The following is a 19,822-nucleotide window of genomic DNA, read 5'->3' as shown; positions in this document are numbered from 1 at the left end:
ACAATGTTTAGTATATACGGGAAGCACTGGATAGGAGATGTGGACAAACCCCCTGATGAAGCCTCCTACTTTTGGAAAGGTATTCACAAAACCTTTAATGCCATATTGGCAATGGGGAAGCCACTTCAATTCTAAAAGACCCATGGCTTAAATGCAACAACAAGCCATTGACCTTGGAAGAATTGGGAGTGGATGACACTAGTATGCAAAATATAGTTGTCTCTGAGTTGTTTTTGCCTGACAAGAGTGGGTGGGATGAAACTAAGCTAAGAATCCACTTTGACCCTCTCAGACCTGAGCATGCCTCAGCTGACAAGATGAAGTGGAATGGGGACAAGTATGGGATTTTAAATGTAAAATCAGCATACAAGTTCCTAAACCCAGAGGAAGGAATGGGGCAAAGCTCAAGTTGTAATCCCCACACTCTTAAACTTGTGTGGAAAGCTCCCCTACCAGCTTACATTCAAATGTTCTTATGGAAGCTCTATATGTATATGCTACCTATGGGAGACATGCTAAGATGAGAGAAAGATAAAAGGAGACTTCTCCTGCCCTTATTGTCTAAGGGACCTAGAATCAGCTGACCATCTGTTCTTCACTTGTGATTGGACAAGAGCTATGTGGTTTGGCTCCAGCATAGGAATGAGGATACCACAACATCTTTCTCTCAGGCAGAGAATGGACATGCTGATCTCTTGGAGCTGTAGTAAAGACAAAGACCAAGAGCTGGCTGGGATCCATATGGCTTTTTTACTCCATCAGATCTGGAAATCCAGAAATGAATTCAAATTTGAGAATCGAAGGCCTAACAGAAAAAGGATACTAAGGGAAAGCAGCAGACAGGCAGATATATGCTACAAGGCTCACAAAGAAGAACATCTCAATTCCAACCCTATTTCAATCCTTGTTAAAAATATTTTTGAGGAAGTATTCCCAATTATCCCAATGAGAGTATCATAACAAGTTTTGATGTGTCTTTTCACAGGGAAACGGGCTGGGCAGGAGCTGGGGCAATAGCATCTGATAGTGAAGGTTGTATAGTTGGAGCAAATTGTCGCCGACGCTTCAGGGGCCATAGAAGCGGTGAGAGGTTGAACCGAGGCAAATGGCGATCTTGTTGGCAAAGAGACTAAGGAAACCACATTTTGTGTGTGTAGGAGATAATGAGGAGGTGATTAAAGCTCTACAAGGGCATCCATGTCGTTGGGAAGCTGTAATATACAACATAACCTCTTTGGTGTTAGAATGTAGTTCTTTTGTGTTTAGATGGATTAGTAGGGTTTATAATGGGGATGCAGATTCCCTAGCTGCATGGACATATCATCAGCTAGGTAACTCTGATCTTCCGAGTTGTATGGTTGCTTCAAACTGCGTTTCCCTGTTTGTTTGATAGGTTGGTTTGATTTATTTATATAACAGTATGTTTTGCACAAAAAAAAAAAAATAGATATCTATTTTTTTGTTGACCAGTCAAAATTTTGTTTTGTATGTCGATATATCGAAAATATTGTCAATTATATCGGAAATATAGTTGATTATATCGGAAATATTGTCAATATATCGGTCAAAGTCAACAATTTATATCAGATATATACCGTTATATCGGAAATTACGATATATATTGGAAAAAAAAATCAATATTCGGTTGAGATATATCGAATATATCTATATCGGTGTATCAAAAAAATAATATATATCGACAATATATCAGATATATCGGCAATATTTTAGACCTTGGTATATCATAGCAGTAATCAACTAACTGAATAAATAAAGCATACAGTAGACCATTACCATTAAACTTTTTGATAGATGTCATATTAGAATATCAATTTTCGTTATGTAATCATTGCATTTACTTTGATGCATGTATATATAATTAAGAATGGCCAACTAGATATAGCTTTGACAAGTGTTGATTTTCTATTCGTCCACAAGCTCACATAGAATGTGTTCCCACGTATAAAATTCATTGAGCGTCTTCCATGTTCCATCTATACGACTCTACAAGCATTTAGACCCGGTTGTAGTTTTAGCAAAGAGGTAACTATCATTAATTAACGAATTCATGGAGGTAATTATTTCTATAATTAACTTTGGAGTATTGGTAAAATATATAGGAAGGAGGTTATAATAAATTTCAATAAAAGAGAGATTAAATTTACACTGAACAGTTCAAAGTTGTAGCTCCAAAAGGTCCGACACTCCGGGTATCTCACACAGGTCAGTATTTTTCAAGCTCTGCCTATTCAGCCCTTACTAGGGTCTCTCCAACAGTCAGATGGGCCTCCTTGGGGTGGGGAAGATGGTACATCCAAGGCATGCGTTATGTACTTGGCAATTGTTCTCGGGGAGCATACAAACTCAAGACAGACTAATGTATCAGGAAGTCCTCCGCCACCTTAAATGTTGTTTTTGTCGTAACTCGAGAGAAAATTCCAAACACTTCTTCTTTGAGTGCCCTATATCTAGGGAGGTAAAATGCTATTAAAATGTGATGGATGGGATTAAAATGCTATTGAGCTTCTCTATTGCCACTATTAATGCAAATAGAAAATGGTCTAGCATTTTTAGATTATGTGGGAGGAAAAAGGACCTTGCAGACATTTATTGAGCCTTCATTTGTGCTACAGTACACGAAATTTGGGCTGAAAGAAACAGAAGAAGGTTCCAATCTGTCCAACATCTTCAATCCAAGCAACTGGTGTTAGGGAGACCAGAGCTTATCTGCAAGAAGAAATCAGTGATATTTGCTAATACAAGGGAGACAAGACACCTGCTGCAAATACTTCGATTACAAGTAAGCTGAATGTGAGCACCGAAATTCCTTGTTACTAGTACAAACTTGATGAAGATATTGTTAAACTGAACACGATGAGCTGTGAACAGTAGAGAAGCTGGATCTGGGGGAAGCGACAGCAATGGTGCCACTATAGTGCATACACAAGGAGTAGTTTGAACAACTCCGTTCTTTTCCAAGAACTAATTGCTATTCACCTAGGCTTGTATCTGATTCAATATCACAAAAGTCATAGTGGCTTCAGATTCGTTAAGTGTGATTCATGCTATCACCAAAATTGAAGCTCCCCCATGGCAGTTGTTTTCCATTCAGAGATCGTGTTCAAACTTTGAGTTTAAACATGTATTCAGAAAAACTAGTAAGGCAGCGGATCACTTGGCATCATTGGCTGACCGTAGAGAAAATCTTGTAATAGATAATTGTATTACATTCTTTCCTCGATTGAGTGACTAGCTACAAACTATTGTAAGGGAGGGTATGGAGGGAAAGATGTTATTGGGAACTTCTTTTAATGTAGGTTAGGAGTCGTGCAATAAACCCAAGCTTATTGTTCAAAAAGGTGTATATAATTAAACAGTCTTGTACAAATGTAGAAAATAATTATAAGGCTTAGTTGGGGATATCATACCCTCTATGAGCAAAAGAAGCAAGGCCTTTAAGCTAGCATAAAAACCTACAATTGATGCATAAAGTATGGATTAACACCATTGTGAACATAATGGGAAAACATAGAGTTGAAGGACACCCTGTCTGACTGTCAAGAACTATGAAAATCAAAATATAATTAATTTTAAAAATTCCAAGGAATCAGTTATTTTGAATCGTAAAGTAAAATTCAAGACTCAGAATGCTTGAACAAAAACCAAGAGTATAGACAGTGAGTTAGGTATGCGACATATATAAATAACTCCAGGTGAAAGAGAAACAAAAACATATATCCATGTTATTAGATAAAGCCATAAAAATATAACTTCACGATCGCCCTTACAAAATTGTCTGAAATATCTTCCCTCCTAAATTCACGACCCCTCTTTTTTGACTTTACATAAGCTAGTTACCAAAGCTACAACAAACTTGAGCAACATAAAACTCTAAATATGGTTATCAAGCAACTCGGTCAGAAAGCGGTGGGGTGAGAACCCTTCTTTTTTTTTGATAACAAAGATTGATGGAAGGAAGAGAATCCCTTTTTGAGTTCATTAGAAAGGGGGAGACTAAATGCAGCAAGGGCATCAAGCGGTCCCTTGTTATTCGCAGGGGATGGGAGTGCTAGTGCTGGTTGCTGTTTGTTAAGCCCTTCAACAATAAACGAGAAAGCTCCAAAGGTGACGCAACTCTGCAGAAGGGCCTGTGGTGCACCTGCAGAAAATGGATCATCGCATAAGCTTCAGTTCTAACAAACTCGGTATCGACTTAAAACGTACCAGCTATCAACCTTGCGCAACTTGTTTATCAAGGACATTCTCTATATTTCGAAATATGGTAGCATACTTCAACATTATGAATACTTTATTGTGGACAAAACCATTTTATTTGTAGCAATACCCTTTTTTATAAGTGGATTTTATTAGAAAAATAGTATGGGAAACATACAAGTTGCATAACTGTGAGGGAGATCCTCAAAAACAAAAGGGTTAAAACCTGCGACCTAGCATACAATAACCTCGCAACATGATCTCCCAAAATTGGAATAAGAAGATCACAATGCCTTATCAAGAACCTCTAATAAAATCTTCCCAAAGAAGTAGGAGATCCCGGAAGCAATAATTCCTCCTCTCCATTGTTGTTGACATCCCTTTGTTCCTTAAAATAACATCATTTCTCAGTCTCCACAGTCCATTGTTGTGAAACACCAAAAAATTTTGCTCCGAAATTTCTACCTCACCTTAGGGCTTAGGCCATTGTGTATTTGTGCTAACCTAAGTCACATTTACACGGATTCGTGTGTCCATATCCGACATAGATACGAAGTGTATGACACGGAGAACTATAAAATGTGGTATATCCATAGTTCGTGATTCCGAATGGAATGTTGGAATTCCAACGGATATTTCGGTTTTTCAAAAATACGGAACGGAATCGGAACAGCAGAACAATGAAATCCCAAAAGAAATTAAAAGTTATTAGAATTAATAATTTTGATTACTGTAACTGTAAATCCCAATTACATCTTTGTTGCCTTCAATTAAGAATTAAAGGTGTGAGCTTTGAAGAAGAGGAAGTGAATCGAACCAGATTTTGCAAAAACCTTAACGTCCATTCAACTTGGTGTACAAATGGTAGAAAGAAGTTTAAACGCTATTGTTTTCTTCAATTATTACAAAATTGTCTAATTTTGATAATTTCTTCAAGCTATAATAAGGTCAAACAAACATGTCTCGATGTCGCAACACCATCAACTGGAGATTGCTTTTACTACTTTTTCTATTCTTAAAGTTGTTTTTGCTGCCAGAGATGAAGCTATGATGCTGGTAACGGTGGAAGATGGGAGAGATGAAGATTGTAAGAAGAAGTGGGTAAACTGGAATATGGGAATTAGTGGGTAAGTTCAAAAGAAGTGTACTATCTAGATTTAGATGGACGCACCAAATTCACTTAAAACCTATGATGCACGGATACGGCACTTTAGGCCTTGTATCTGCGTGACACGGATACGATACCGATACAGGTATGGGATACGGGTCGGGTACGGCACATATACTTTCCCTCCGTAAAAAGAAAAAGAAGAAAAAAGAGGCAGGAGGAAAGAAAGAAGATAAACAGGTGCTTTCATCTACAAATTTGGAAGAAGATCTAGCTAAAGAGACGAAGAGAAACGTGTGATTTCTACAGATCTGGAAGAAGACGAAGTTGCCGTCAATTGTCAATTGGTGTTTTCATCTACAGATTTGGAAGAAGAAGACGAAGAGAAACGCGTTAAAGTGAAACATAAAGATGCCCACATGACCAGATTATACTGAGCTCACTTGTTTAAGTTATAATGAGCCCACTTGTTTTAGTTAGCTTTCAAGCCCATTACAATTAATTAAAGCCTGTATAATAGATCTGGACATTGGCTCATTACAAATAATTAAAGGCTGTATAACAGATCTGGACATTGATACATAATTACTGACTTTAAGGCCCATTCAACAGATGGTCCAGTATGAAAAATCAACATAAAAAAATAGCCGTCCCCGACTGCCGTACCCGTATCCGTATCCTAATTTAAAAAAAAATCCCGTATCGTACCCCGTATCCGTGCATCATAACTTAAAACTGGATCTCCTAATTTTCAGATCGTCTCAATTCCGATAAAGTAGTGGAGATAACGACCAGAATTCCGGTTTTTTACATGTCAAAATTTAAATAATTTCAAAATTATCAACTATGGGTATATCACATACAATGTATCCGACATGGACACATTGGATATGTATCCGACATGGACTATATAGCGCGTCCATGTAACATAGGTGTTAACCATTCCTCCATAGAATCTGCTTATGCTAGGCGGGGTAAAGCTATTCTAACTGGTTGCATAAGAATACTCAGCTGCAGTGCAAAAGAACAATGAAGGAAGAGGTGACTAGGGGGTTTTGGTTAGCCACGCAACACCACACAACTGGCAGTGGGAGTACACTCATGTATTGCAGCCCAAAAAAATAACTTGACCTTCATTGGGATGTTGGGGATTTTCCTTACTACTTGCCGTGAAGACTGGTAAGCACACCTATCTCAAACCTGTTCTGATCTTGAAGAGCAATGTAAAAAGAATTCGACTTCCAAACTTTTGTTTTTTACCATTTCCAGATCCATGTAGTGTTGTCATCCGACAACACAGCAAAATCTAGAATAACAGTCAAGACAGTGTACTGGTGAAGCTCCCCCAGTCATTACTGAACTTCCTCAAAAATAAATTACAGGAGATAGCAGCACCTTCATTAAGACTTCATTCAATGATGAACTCATGTTTATTAGTTGACGCCTGAAAAATAAGAGGAAACTGCAAGTATTCATTTCCATATATCCTCCCCACACTTTAATACTGCAAGTATTCATTTCCATAGGCTGCAGCCATGGATTTGTGAGGAACTATTAGGCTATAACCTGGGTATGGCTGTACCATATTTCACCTCGATAAACTTTCACAAGAGAACCGAGAACCATCCTCCTTTAACGTATCTCCACATCCAGCGACCAAGTAAAGCCCTATTCATTGTGACAATCTCGTATATCCTGACCACCAGCCTCCTTCTGGAGCATACCTTGTCCCATCCAACAAGGTGGTATTTCTTCTCTTCCTCCGTCGAACCCCATAGGATATCTCGAATTTTCCACTCTATAATTCCAGCAACACCCACTGGAATAGTCAACAAGGACATGAATTAAATAGGAAAATTAGAGAGCACACTCTGGGTAAGAATAATTCTCGCTCCTTTCGAGAGCAGCTTCCTTTTCCATTTGCTCAATCTTCTTTGCACTGATTGGAAGTTTGCAATTATACGTCAATCCCCGTGGCAATCCAAAATATTTGCAAGGTAACAAACCAGCAACACAACCCAAAATAAGAAGTTTTCGCTATGTTTGCTTTCAAACCAGAAACTGCTTCAAAAACAAGTAAAATTGACTTGATCAACAAGTGTCATCAAGCAAGAATAGTGTATCACCAGCAAATTGTAGAACTGCCACTTCCGGCCCATTTGGAGATGGCTTGAAGCCTCTATTATAACCAAAATCCACAGCCTTCATAACCAATTTGTTAAGTGCATCCATAACAATATTAAGCAAAAACAGAGAAATAGGATCACCTTGTCGTAAACCCCTGTGACTTCTAGTATAGTCTTTAGGAAACCCCTCCGCAAGTACTGAGAAGGATGCATAAAGCATTTCTGATCCACATCCTATACCTGTCTCAGTCTCTCCAAAACCCATTCTCCTCATCAAATACTCAAGAAAGTCCCAGTTCACATGATCATATGCCTTTGAGATGTTGACCTTATATAACACACCAATTGCTTTCAGTTTTAAACGAGTTCAATACACTCGTTAGCAATATCATCAAGAATCTGTCTGCCACCTACAAAAGCACTTTGCTGACAAGAAACAATGGTAGCAAGTACACCACAGATTCTAGTAGCGAGAACTTCTTATCTGATTTCATAAATTTTCCCAACAAGACTGGGCATATAAATCACTGAGTGACAGAGCCCTTTCTAAGGAGTTAGTGTAATGAGTGTGGAATTATTCTTCTTATCTATCAAAGCAAGATTCTGAAACTCATGAACCACAACCATAATATCCTCCCTAAAGATTTGCCAGCCCTTCTAAAGACCAACGTGGTAAACCCGTCTGGACTTGGAGCTCTATCACCTCCCAACTCAATTAATTGCAGCCAAAACCTCTTCCTCCAAAATGTCGGCATCAAGACATTAGCTTGCTCTCTGAATAGATTATCAAACTCCAATCCATCTAATTCAGGTCGGGATTCGTGGGTCGTCAAAATATAAAGTTTCATAAAACTCTACAATGTGCTTTTTTGGATAACTTTCGCATCATAAATCTCCTCACAATCAATAACCAGCCTATCAAGACAGTTCAACTCCTTGCATTCGTGGTTTTATGGAAATAAGTGGTATTATCTTCCCCTTCTTTGAAAGCTAGAACTCAAGAATTTTATTTCTATGAAATCTCTTCTTTCCTCAAAAGAGGTTTTTAACTCATTCTTGAATCTGGTCCTTTAGACTTGCTCATTGGCAGATAAAGATATCGTTCCTTAAGTCAAGTTCCTCAATTTTCCTTGTTCCTCAAAGTAGGGGGTATGAAGCAAATTTGCCACAAGAGTCTTGGAAGGGTTGATATGCTGATCAAGAATAAGAATCGGGAAATTGCGATACTGCTCAAGTCCCTAACTTATATGTTGATCAACCCTTCTAAGACTCGTGTTCAGTGTTCACAGATAGCCCATATGGCAAATTCCCAGTATTAGCTAACTAGATTGCTACCAATTTATATCATCACTTACTTAGATATCAATACATAAGTCTAAATAACATAAAGACTCAAAAACCATCCATAATTTTGTCACATACTCACAATACATATCAATAAAGCATAATTGTCTTGCTAACTCTTGCCATTTATATTAGGTAATTGAGATGACTATTAAATGGGTTTAGTTATGTGTTAGACGTGTTAAGTTGTCTGACCCTAAACCATTCCATATATTAGACGGGTTTGGCAGGTCCACCCATTTAGACCCAAAATCCTTTATGGCCAACCCAAGCCCGCTAATTTCGAGTCAGATTTGTGATGGGTTCACAGGTTGTGTCCAAAACTGTCACCCCTAGCATAAAAATATGGCGCATTTGAAACAATACTAAAGAGTGCTATGGTACATTGTCTACCCAAAGTTATATGTGATTGCATCTAGTTGAAGAACTTTTGAACTGTGGTCAATGCCACTTAAATCCGGATATACCCAGATCCCAGATAACGACATAAAATAAATTGTACCTAGGTAATCATAAAACATAAGACTAATTATCATTTTGAGGGTCTTTTATTTCATAAATCAAAAAGGAGAAAATATAATTAGTTCTACAGCCAAATTATTTAGCTAGGCTACTTTTCTATAACACCCCCGAAACAATTTTACCACCTAAACATATATCAGGTTACTTTTCTACAACACCCGAAAAAGAATTCCACGTAAACATATATCATATGCCCAGCTTCAATGCACCCCGAATAGTAAATCAATCAACTAAACTTAAAATAATCCATTTTAAGTATGTATTTCCGTACATTTGCAAGAGAAAGTGACATAACCAAAAAAGTAGTTCAGATAACAATGTTTCTCCATCAAAAAAAATTTCTTTGCACCATCAAAAATAAAAGTTCAAATATTCTTACCTCCACTAAAACACAACCAGTCAATATGAACATAGAGGTGCACCAAACAGATATTTACCATATGAATGGTTTATCCATTTAAGTGATATTGATGAGTACTTATGCAACACAGAAGACAAAATAATAATAAACAAAGCTAGAAACAACAGTACGACACAGTTTAGCTACATCTGACCAATCTAAACAATCGCTTACATATGCATCAAGCCATCAATGATGAATTGCTTACAAGAGTTACCTCACTAGATTTAAGAGAAATGTCAATTACCTGGGAAACTCAAGACAAGACCAGTGCAACATCCAGCAACTCCTGCGTTAATGACTGCACAGAAAAGTAGAACTCAATGACAATAGAGGAAGTATAATATATTCATAAATACAAGGATGAAATCTACCATCATCTTTTCCTCGCAGCCTCTTCAATAAGCATACGACCAAGCTGTGAACTCCAGATAAAACCGCAAATGCCTGACATGAAAGCCAACCCAAAGGATAAAGAATATGTAGCTTATATTACGAAAATTCAAGTTGTACCACTGAGCAGTTAAACACTTAAAACTCCACAAACCTTGGCTGAAGATCCTGCACTAACAAATGATCCTTTCAATCCACTCCTCTTTATTAGTCCAGAACCTGAGATATTAAGAGGCGTTTTAGTATGGGGTTAAAAACCGCACGGGACCATTTTACATAATAATTAAAACCCTAAATTCAAAATCTACAAACAAGAAAAAACAAATGTATTAAAAGAAAAGGAGGGACTGACCTAAGCCATAGATGGAACCCATAACAGCCCCAGCGGCAGTATCAGCAGCGCACCTGGTTGCGCAGAGGACAGGTGTACTGTTCAGATTAATCGGACCTATATGAGTTATTGCCTGCTGCTGCTTATTATTATTAATGTGGTCAGAATTGTTGTCGATTTCCGGGTCTGTTGTTTCTCCGTTGCTGTTGTTTGGAGAGCCCATTTTTTTTCTTCTAATGTCTATCTTTCTCCGAAGCAAAATAATAATAATATATATAATATATGCCGACTTCCAGTCTAGAATTATTATTGGGCCAACCAAATATTTTTGGTCCATGTTGAAGCCTGTCCATCAACAAATCTGTCACTGGCAAAGGAACAAACCAAGACATACAAATTTGAGACCTCATCTAGCTGCTGGCTGGTTTATGTCGTATGAACGCAAGTTGTTGAACGTTATTATATAATACATGAAATTGTTCAAAGCGAATGTTTCATAGTTCCACATAAATTTTACTCCAATAACAAAGAAACCCTAAAAAATAAGTCTATAAAACGGTAGCATGTTCCATATCCTTTGCCCTCTAGATGAAAATGATCCTGTATGCCACTGAGTAAGGAGATCAACCACCCGACCAAGACAGACTCAAACCAACCTAGACTTGCAATGAAAGAAAGACCAAACCATCTAAGAAAAAGGACACCACAAAAGCACATAATTAACCGACTCCTCGACCATCGAACATAAGGGGCAATTTTTTTTTTTTTGAGATTATCAACAGTAAGAATACACTCTAAAACGGCAGACTAAACAAAAAAAAACAATTCTCATAGGGACTTTGGAATCCAAATTCTTGAACCTAGAAAATGGGGAATGGAACCAACTCCATTGCTTGGGAGATACCAAGAGCGAAGAGCAGAGTAGAACAACTTGGTAGAAAAGATCCTTTTCTTGTCGGTGCACCAACCCATCGAATCAAGATCCTGTTGGTTGAGGTTTTCTCATATCATTTCTTTGTGTTCTTCGCAGGGAACAAGGTTGTTGAACCCATAAATCGACATAGACTTTGGAATTCGGATTCAAAGTCCTATCTTGCTCATATGTGACAATCAGTAAGTTATTGGGCCTTTACACTCATCACCAAATGGTTAAGTTGGATGCTCTGAAAGTTTAACATTTATCAATAAAAACAATATGAATTTAATACATATCTTTAAAAACAATTTCCTCGCATCTCAATTTAAACCTAGGAGTATACAATATTTGTTTTTTCTCCACGCACTAAATCTCTGGAGTGAATTGATTTTAAGAAAATTTAATCCAATATAATAGTCCACTACAAATTTTGCACCTCAAAGTTACATGATGAATCTAATGGTTGCAAGCACATAATTATCTTAAATTTTGTGGGAGTGTCCTCATTTAGTTAGATCTCTTAATTAGAAAGAATCCAAGAAAATAGAAAACCCCACAATATATACTAAAATCTCCACATTCTATGACTCCCTTTCCCACTTCTTCTCAAATAAATTATAATACATATTTATTAAGGACATATTAACCAATTGTCTCTCCTTCTCAATGTCTTTGAGGTCTCTCTCTCACAAACACACTACTTTCAATTTTTCAATGAGATTAAAGGAAAAAAATGCTTCACTTGGATCGTCGCCTAAGGCAATATCTGTTGATTTTTTTAGGGTTGCAATATGATGAATAAGAACACAAGAGAGAAGGAGTATCGATTCAATGACTTCAAGGCACAGAGAATCAACTATCTTTTAAGCAAAATTTCTCCCCTCTGGTAGAAACCGCGAACACATAATGGGATTTTTAGAAATATGCTCTCAGGATACAATGAAGCCCCAATCGATAGTTCGTTGAGTGTCGGATTGTGTATTATCCAACTCGACCAGAAATACTTAATAGAAAAACTAATGATGCCAAATTATGCTCACCAAGTAGTGGCTTATTTATCTGTATTAAAGTCATTTCTCTGGTGTGGAATAATAGTTGATTTTGACAAATTCTTTGAATATTTAATTTCGTCATCTAGAACTTGTCAATCAATAAAAATCTCAAAAACTACAAAATAATTAATAAAATATGATTAGAATAGCGGTAAGTGAGGTATCGATCCACATCTTGAAGTGAATAAATGTGATAGAAGAGATTTCATAAACCAATAGCTAACTTGGTAATTAATATTAAAACAATTGTTAAGAATTTCTAATTTCTTATCTAACTAAAAATAAAAGTAACTTGTAAGAAAATAATGATTAACTAAAGCAATTAATTTTCAAAGATCAATTTATCAAAACCCTTGGTAGAAAGTTACTAACTCACCAACAATTCTTGTATTTCATTTGTATACCTTTTGTTAATTTTTCCGAAACTTCACTAAATCTTAAACGCTAGTTCTAGAATTAGTAGAAAATATAATCTTAAGAACACAATAAAACATCTCAATATTAAATTCAATCCTCTATTCTCTTTGACTCCAAATAAAGACTTTTTAGGCATTCAATGTCCACAATAAGAAGTACCAAAAATCCCATAATAACTAATAAAGTTGAGTCTAGCTAAAAGATTTTTAACAAAAAGAATAAAGGGTTTTTTAGACTTTGGTACCACTTTTTAGACCAATATTAGGAAATAATACCAAATTTCAAAAAAATTAGGAAATAGTACCACTTCTGTCAGTTGACCGAAGTCAAACTATTTCAATCTGTTCAGATTTTCATAATGTCCACAATACCCTAAGGGTTTTTTAGACTTTGGTACCACTTTTTAGACCAATATTAGGAAATAGTACCAAATTTCAAAAAAATTAGGAAATAGTACCACTTATGTCAGTTGACCGAAGTCGCATTGTTCACAAAACCATGAAAGTAAGAGATACGGGGAAATTATCCCTGATGAAATAGGAAGAACAACCACTACTCATGGAGATTGCATCACGAATGGTTTTAGGGCAAGTCAAGCGCTTGTGGCCAAGCAGTATTGGATACTAATTGCGGTACATGAGGGTCTTTGGAAGAAAATTCTACACAACAAATACTACCCTTCGGTGAATCAGAAAGACATTGCAAATGGAGTTGGTCTCCGATTTGGAAGAATAGAGCCAGAAGCAGAAATGGATTACTGGGGCAGGGACGAATTCATGAAATTGCAAACCGCCTCGGAAGAGAACAACATGACTGACAAAGCAACTAACAGAATTGGAAGAGAATAATATCTTAACATTAGCAGAGTTCAGAACAAATGAAGCAAAATAAAAAACTTCAGCAGAGTTAGTTACTGCTCCTGATTCATCTTGACCCCAACCCTTTTACAGTTCCAGAAGATGCAGAGATCTTGGTAAGGCTCTTTACTTTACAGGGAGTGATCCGGAGGAAAAGGAATAAGAAAGAGGAGGAACAAACACCTAGCCGGAAAACAAGATCATTAGCAATGATGGTTGGTGTTATCATTATAAGCTTAGCGTTGGCATAGTCAGAAACCCCGTTCGGTCCCCTTTTTGAAGGGTACCTCACTTAATTGTACCAGTGTTGCTAGTGTTAGGCATATAATCTATTGTGATTTATGGTATATATAAAAATCTCAATCTGCTCGAATGATGCCCTGGAGAGTAGCCCGCTCCACTTACTCTCACAACCTCGGTTCCATTCTCTGAAACCTACATGAATCACTAGGGCCCCTCCAGTTTATTATTCCTTGCATCATGGGTAAGACAACTCCGCTTTTTCACAGAAATAGGTGGGGCTTACCACACTCTCCACCCCTCATTTTGGAAGTAAACAAAAAAACGGAACTCGCAAAAAGAAGGGATCACAAACAAGCAACTAAGCTAATATAATGGCATCTGTGATAGATTCATTCATCGAAGTGATTGATCGAATGTTTTTTTTTTCTATTTTTCCTTAAATCGAAGAAGGCATGTTGAAATACCTCGCTAGATTGTGGATTATCCCGTTGTGAGTTAAGAAATGCATGAGAAAAGCCTTGTATAGGTCTTTTCAAAAGCTAGTAGCTATCGAGTCCTCTTTTCAGTGAGGGGAAGCTCTTGTGTGATTTCCTTGCCAGTGTTGTTGTTTGCCGGCGTGAGTAGCTGTTACCGGTGTGTTAGTTAGGAGTAAACTCCTCCTTTTGTGTTTCGGTGTTAACTCGGTCAACTGGCAGAAGTAGTACTATTTCCTAATATCAATTTAAAAAGTGGTACCAAAGTCTAAAAAACCCTGAGGGTATTGTGGACATTATGAAAATCTGAACAGATTGAAACAGTTTGACTTCGGTCAACTAACATAATTGGTACTATTTCCTAATTTTTTTGAAATTTGGTACTATTTCCTAATATTAGTCTAAAAAGTGGTACCAAAGTCTAAAAAACCCAAGAATAAACTAACAATGGAAAATATCCTGTATTTTCTAACGGTGATAGAAACCATGCACATTTAACCTTAGTGCAAAAATCAATTAAAAAGAGATATCATTGGATTTCATCAAAAACACATAGTGGAGATTCTAACAAAAAGGACAAAAACAAAATAACAAGAATTTCATATAGAGCTTTCACTTTCCACCATGGGGTGGAAGCTTAGCCCTTTATGCTATTAATTAACATGAAAGAATAATTAAAGACAAGAGATATAATGAACATTGAAACCACCTTTATTGCTTTGATGTTGATCTTCGGAAAATTACACACTCTAAAACACTTTTCCTTACTAATTAAATGAACTAAAACTACAAAGAAAAATGTCTACTAATTGAATACTAGAATGGAGATAAAATGGGTGTAGAATGGGTGTGTCCTTCAATGCCAATTCTCTTATCTATTTATAGCTTCCACAAACAAGATCTTGGTGCATATAATATCTTCACACAAAATAGAAATAATCTTTAGGATATGAGAATAAAATATAAGATAAAAGAATTTAGGAAATAGAATATGAAAGAGATATTATCAAGGCACGAGGAAGGAATGAAATATAAATTGGTAATCAAATAAAATATAAAATGGAATGATATGGTTTTGAATTAGGAATAGAGTGATTGGCAAGAATATGGAGGATATGGGAGAATATATATGGTGGCAAAAATATAAGGTATTAAGAAATAATTTGATATAATAAAATCAAGGGAATAAATAATTAATGGAAATGAGGATATTTAATGTGGTGAAAATGGTAAGAATATATGGTAGTAGTTGCAATTATCCTTTCTTGATTTTCTTATATAATTATCAATTATCAAACATTTCTTTCCATTCTTGATAGCATAATTTATTCCATGAGCTCTCATTCTTTAAATGATCCTCTTTGGCTTACAGGCCCGGGCTTTGACCAACATCTTTATTTCTTACAAAAAATATTAAACCAGATTAATAAAACATATTTTGCATGGGACTTTTCCAATGACATGCACATATATATAAATAATCATTTATAACCAAAAAATGTGCATAATGTCATGGAATAAAGCAAATGTATAGTTTTACGTTAAAAATACGCAATTAAGCATAAATGATATTATAAAGTACCTATAAAACTATATATAAAATATACAATTTTAGGCACTTATCAAACACCCCCAAACCTATATTTTACTAGTCCTTGAACAAAAAAAAAAACAAAACAAAAGAAAATCCTAACTCACTCTCTAATCGCGATTGCACTTAGCTTGTGCAACAAGCCGTTAAACCTTAAGGTTACCCTTAGAGAACAAGTTTTGTCTTGTGAGGGTTTGCAGAGAATATACCCACAAAATTCCGGTGTTCTAAATTAGACTACAAAAACTCAATTATCCATGTTATCACCCTAAGTTATCTCAACAAAATCTTTTAATCTCTTTTGGCAATAAACTTCAATTCTCGTGACACCAAAGTTAATAAAAATGCAATAAACACAAGCATTAAGCAATATAAGCAATCTGATATGAAAAGATACGATGCTATGTACGAGTAACTTCACTTCTGGTATCTTTAGAAATAATCATTAACTTGGGTTGTCACCGATTGTGTCATAGACACGTATCACTCATATTTATTGCACTTTTAGTTAATGTCTCTCTAGTGTGTGAGGGCACACTCAATCCTTACACTCTTAGGAGGTCAATCATCACATCATCTTCTTAGTTTCACACCACACTTATCCTAGGAAGCTAGATGTCTTGAATGGGTTGTAATGGGGTTTAGGTATGGGTTCACAAAAAAAGGAATGGATATTTCAAAGAGCTATTACTTGAGAGAATAGGGTCTTCACAACTACTTAGAGAAACTTTGAACTTTAGTGCTTCTTCAAATTGTAACTTTCAAAGAGGCCCAAGATTTTGATTTTTTTTTTGGAGGTGGGCACATCTTCTTGCCATTTTGATTTTTAATTGACTTGCGGCAATGTCTTGAAACTTTGACTTTTCTATTAAGGAAGCAACTGAATTTGAATACATTTTCTTTATTTTATTCATAGTCATCCTAACTCTCAAGTAACAACTTAGGTGGGCTATATTATGGGTTAAAAGATATGGGTTAAAGAGTTTGGTTCACAAGAAAAAGGCTTAAATAACAAGGCTTCAAAAGGGTTTCTAAGGAAATGATATATATAGGTGGGGTATATCAGGCTCAAACGGTCAAAGAAAGCCTAAATTCTACTTAGGTGTCTGTGTGGTGATCTAGCAAGAAGAAGTGTGCATCTCTTTACTCGAAAAAGCTTCATCCATGGTGTCATCACTCAAGAAAAATCACACAATGCAAGCTTTTGGCTAAAACTCACAGGTTTTGTCTAGTTAATTCATCTGACACTTGGATTCTAGAAGTTCATTACTCATAAAATGTAATGCAAGATTCGTGCAAAGATACTCAAGAACTAATGCAAGGTCTATTACACTCTAATTAACTTAGATTTCTAAGAATCAAGTCAAAGTATGTAGCCAAATTGAGATTTCTAGACCTATTTCATCATCAAAAGGGTATCAAACCTTTATTATCATAAGAATCCCATAGTTGAAACCTAGAACACCATTTTTTTTTCAATATATATATATATACATTGTCAATTAATTCAAGCAAAATTATGGACTTAAAGGTTGAATTAAGGGCTGATTTTTTTTGTAGATATGATCTCCCCACCATGGAGAACATGCTCACAAAAGTTTAGCTCATTCAAAGAAGTCTAACATTAGAATATGCTCACAAAACTTTTAGACCGTTAGATGAAAAGTTCAAAAATGAACACAAATGAACACTAATTTTACATGCTTAGACATATCTAAATATTATGATTTTTTGTGAGAATGATCTTCATGGTGGGGAGATCATCTCCACAAAAAACTAGGCCTTAATTTATTTGTATGTCGAAAATGTGGCTATAATGAATGTGCATATATTCCTCCCTATATATATATATATATATATATATATATATATATATATATATATATATATATATATATATATATATTTACATTATTTTTAAGTTAACTTAAGTAGCTACTTTTTAGAGAATTACCGTAATTCTCTAAAAAGTAACTATAAGTTAACTTAAATAAATAATGATGTAAACTTTACCTACAAAATGAATTCAAATCTAATTTTTTGTGGTTATGAAGGACTCACCATAATGATTATCTTCCCAAAATTTTAGCTCATTTGAAAACCTCTAACATAGATAAAAATTGTTGTCATCTTTAAAAAGAAATCTAATGGTCCAGAAATGTTGAATTTTTGTAATTGTTTTTTTTTGCCAATGTTAGAGGTTTCCAAATGAGCTGAAATTTTGTAGAGATGATCTTAATATTGAGTATATCATATCCACAAAAAAATAGGTTTAAATTCATTTTGTAGGTGAAGTTTTACTTACGTACTTATTTTAAAGTTAACTTAAGTAGTTGCCATGACTCTTATTTTAAAGAAAGAGAGATCAGGTAAAACACCTGATTAATGCGGAAAAAGATCAGTCAGCAGCAAGAACACTTGATTAAACTGAACTTTTATTTATTTATAGGATTGTTTATATTACAGGGGGGGAGAAAAGAGAGCACTCTTATCACACAAAAAAAAAAAAAAAAAGATAAAAATGGAAGATATTGCTCAACAAGGGTGAGGTATCCCTTTTATACTAGTTGGATCTCAAAATATAATTTGGAGTCCGCACAGGAAGTGGCTATGTGTGCTAAAGGAGTCGCAGTCGACTGGGCCACCTTGACAAGGCATACTTGTCTTTTACTTCTGTCTTGAAAGGATAAGAATCCTTATAATGCTCCACTTTTGACTTTAAGAAAAGCAAAAGGTAGAATGTCCCATTCAAGGGTCCCACCTAGGCAAAAGCATTGCAAATCCAGCTGTAAGGATAAGAATTCAGGCAAAATAATGTTGATTCTGTTTCTGGTCCTTATCTTGGGCCATAATGTCTGCCATTATGTTTAGGAGTGCCAAGTTGGGTGCGTAGATTCTCAGTAACTTGGATAAGGATATCATTATCCACATCTTCTGGTTCTGTGTCAGAGGAAAGGTACCCGAGATGATTAAGAAACTCATAAGGTCCTTCTTCATTAATAAGCTTGAAAATTTCCATAGCTTTTGGGCTAAGAGCCAAAGAGCTGGTTCTGCTGAATTGTTCATAAAATCTGGTTCTATTAGAATTGTCCAGAGGTTCTGTAAGGATCAAGAATCTATCAGATTCAGACAAAAGAGTGAACTTTGGATACTTTTGTATTGAATTATATCTGATAAACCACTTAATTTGATGAAGACCAATAGCACGAATTTCTTCCATTTCTCTAACTCTGTCTTCTACTGTAATGGTATGAAATTTCTCTTTAGATTCCGAAAGAGAAAGAGCTCTTGATATATCAAAAGGTCTCTGCTTGTGAATTCAGACCATAAATACTGAAGGATAAGTTTCATATTCTGTGTATTCAGGACAAGCTGTGGTAAATTCACAGTAAATAGTTCCATGCCATTTCATCATAGTATTTTCTATGGCTTGGACCAATGGATAGGCCAAGAATGTTCTGTTATTCTTTTCTGCTTCCAAAGAAACCTCTGTACTGATGGTGATGGATTTAATAAATCCCATCTCTAATAATTCATCGATTAAATACATATCTCCAGGAAGAAAATATTGCCAAAATGTGGCTGGGAGGAGTATATGAAGATTTGGGTGCATACTGTGGGTTCCTTCAGTGATGTGGGCAATACCTTTAATAATTAAAGGACAAGTTCCCAAAACAATTGAATTCCAATTAAGAATCCACTTCTGAAAATGTAAAGGAGGGAGGTTTTGAATTACTTCTGGCAAGGGTGCTGGAAGAGATATTTTGGCTTCATTCTAAAAGGATTCTGAAAAGTCTTTGGAGAGAGTACTCCAAGACACACAATCAAGGGATC

The 19,822-nt window shown here is 35.8% G+C and overlaps 1 protein-coding gene across 1 annotated transcript; it reads right to left on the bottom strand.

Annotated features, from left to right (window-relative positions):
* Window positions 1-3,716: 3,716 nt before the first annotated feature.
* LOC147503934 (mitochondrial import inner membrane translocase subunit TIM22-3-like) lies at window positions 3,717-10,714 on the bottom strand. Its single transcript, XM_086557082.1, has 5 exons — window positions 10,461-10,714; window positions 10,263-10,327; window positions 10,090-10,162; window positions 9,963-10,016; window positions 3,717-4,159 (listed from the first exon to the last, which is right to left on the bottom strand). The coding sequence occupies exons 1-5, from the start codon at window positions 10,660-10,662 to the stop codon at window positions 3,918-3,920; spliced, it is 636 nt and encodes a 211-aa protein (XP_086413208.1). The 5' UTR covers window positions 10,663-10,714; the 3' UTR covers window positions 3,717-3,917.
* Between the last annotated feature and the right edge of the window lie 9,108 nt (window positions 10,715-19,822).

Source organism: Coptis chinensis, chromosome 4, assembly GCF_015680905.1.
Source record: "Coptis chinensis isolate HL-2020 chromosome 4, ASM1568090v1, whole genome shotgun sequence".
Lineage (NCBI taxonomy): Eukaryota > Viridiplantae > Streptophyta > Magnoliopsida > Ranunculales > Ranunculaceae > Coptis > Coptis chinensis.
The sequence above is the reverse complement of the archived record's forward strand: the minus strand, read 5'-3'. Positions and strand labels throughout refer to the sequence as shown.

Excerpts from the sequence above, each read along its gene's own strand:
- LOC147503934 (XM_086557082.1), bottom strand. The coding sequence starts at position 10,662 with ATGGGCTCTCCAAACAACAGCAACGGAGAAACAACAGACCCGGAAATC. Across the intron at positions 10,163-10,262 it reads GTGCAGGATCTTCAGCCAAG|GCATTTGCGGTTTTATCTGG; the intron begins GTTTGTGGAGTT and ends CTTTCATGTCAG. Across the intron at positions 10,017-10,089 it reads GCTGCGAGGAAAAGATGATG|TCATTAACGCAGGAGTTGCT; the intron begins GTAGATTTCATC and ends TTTTCTGTGCAG.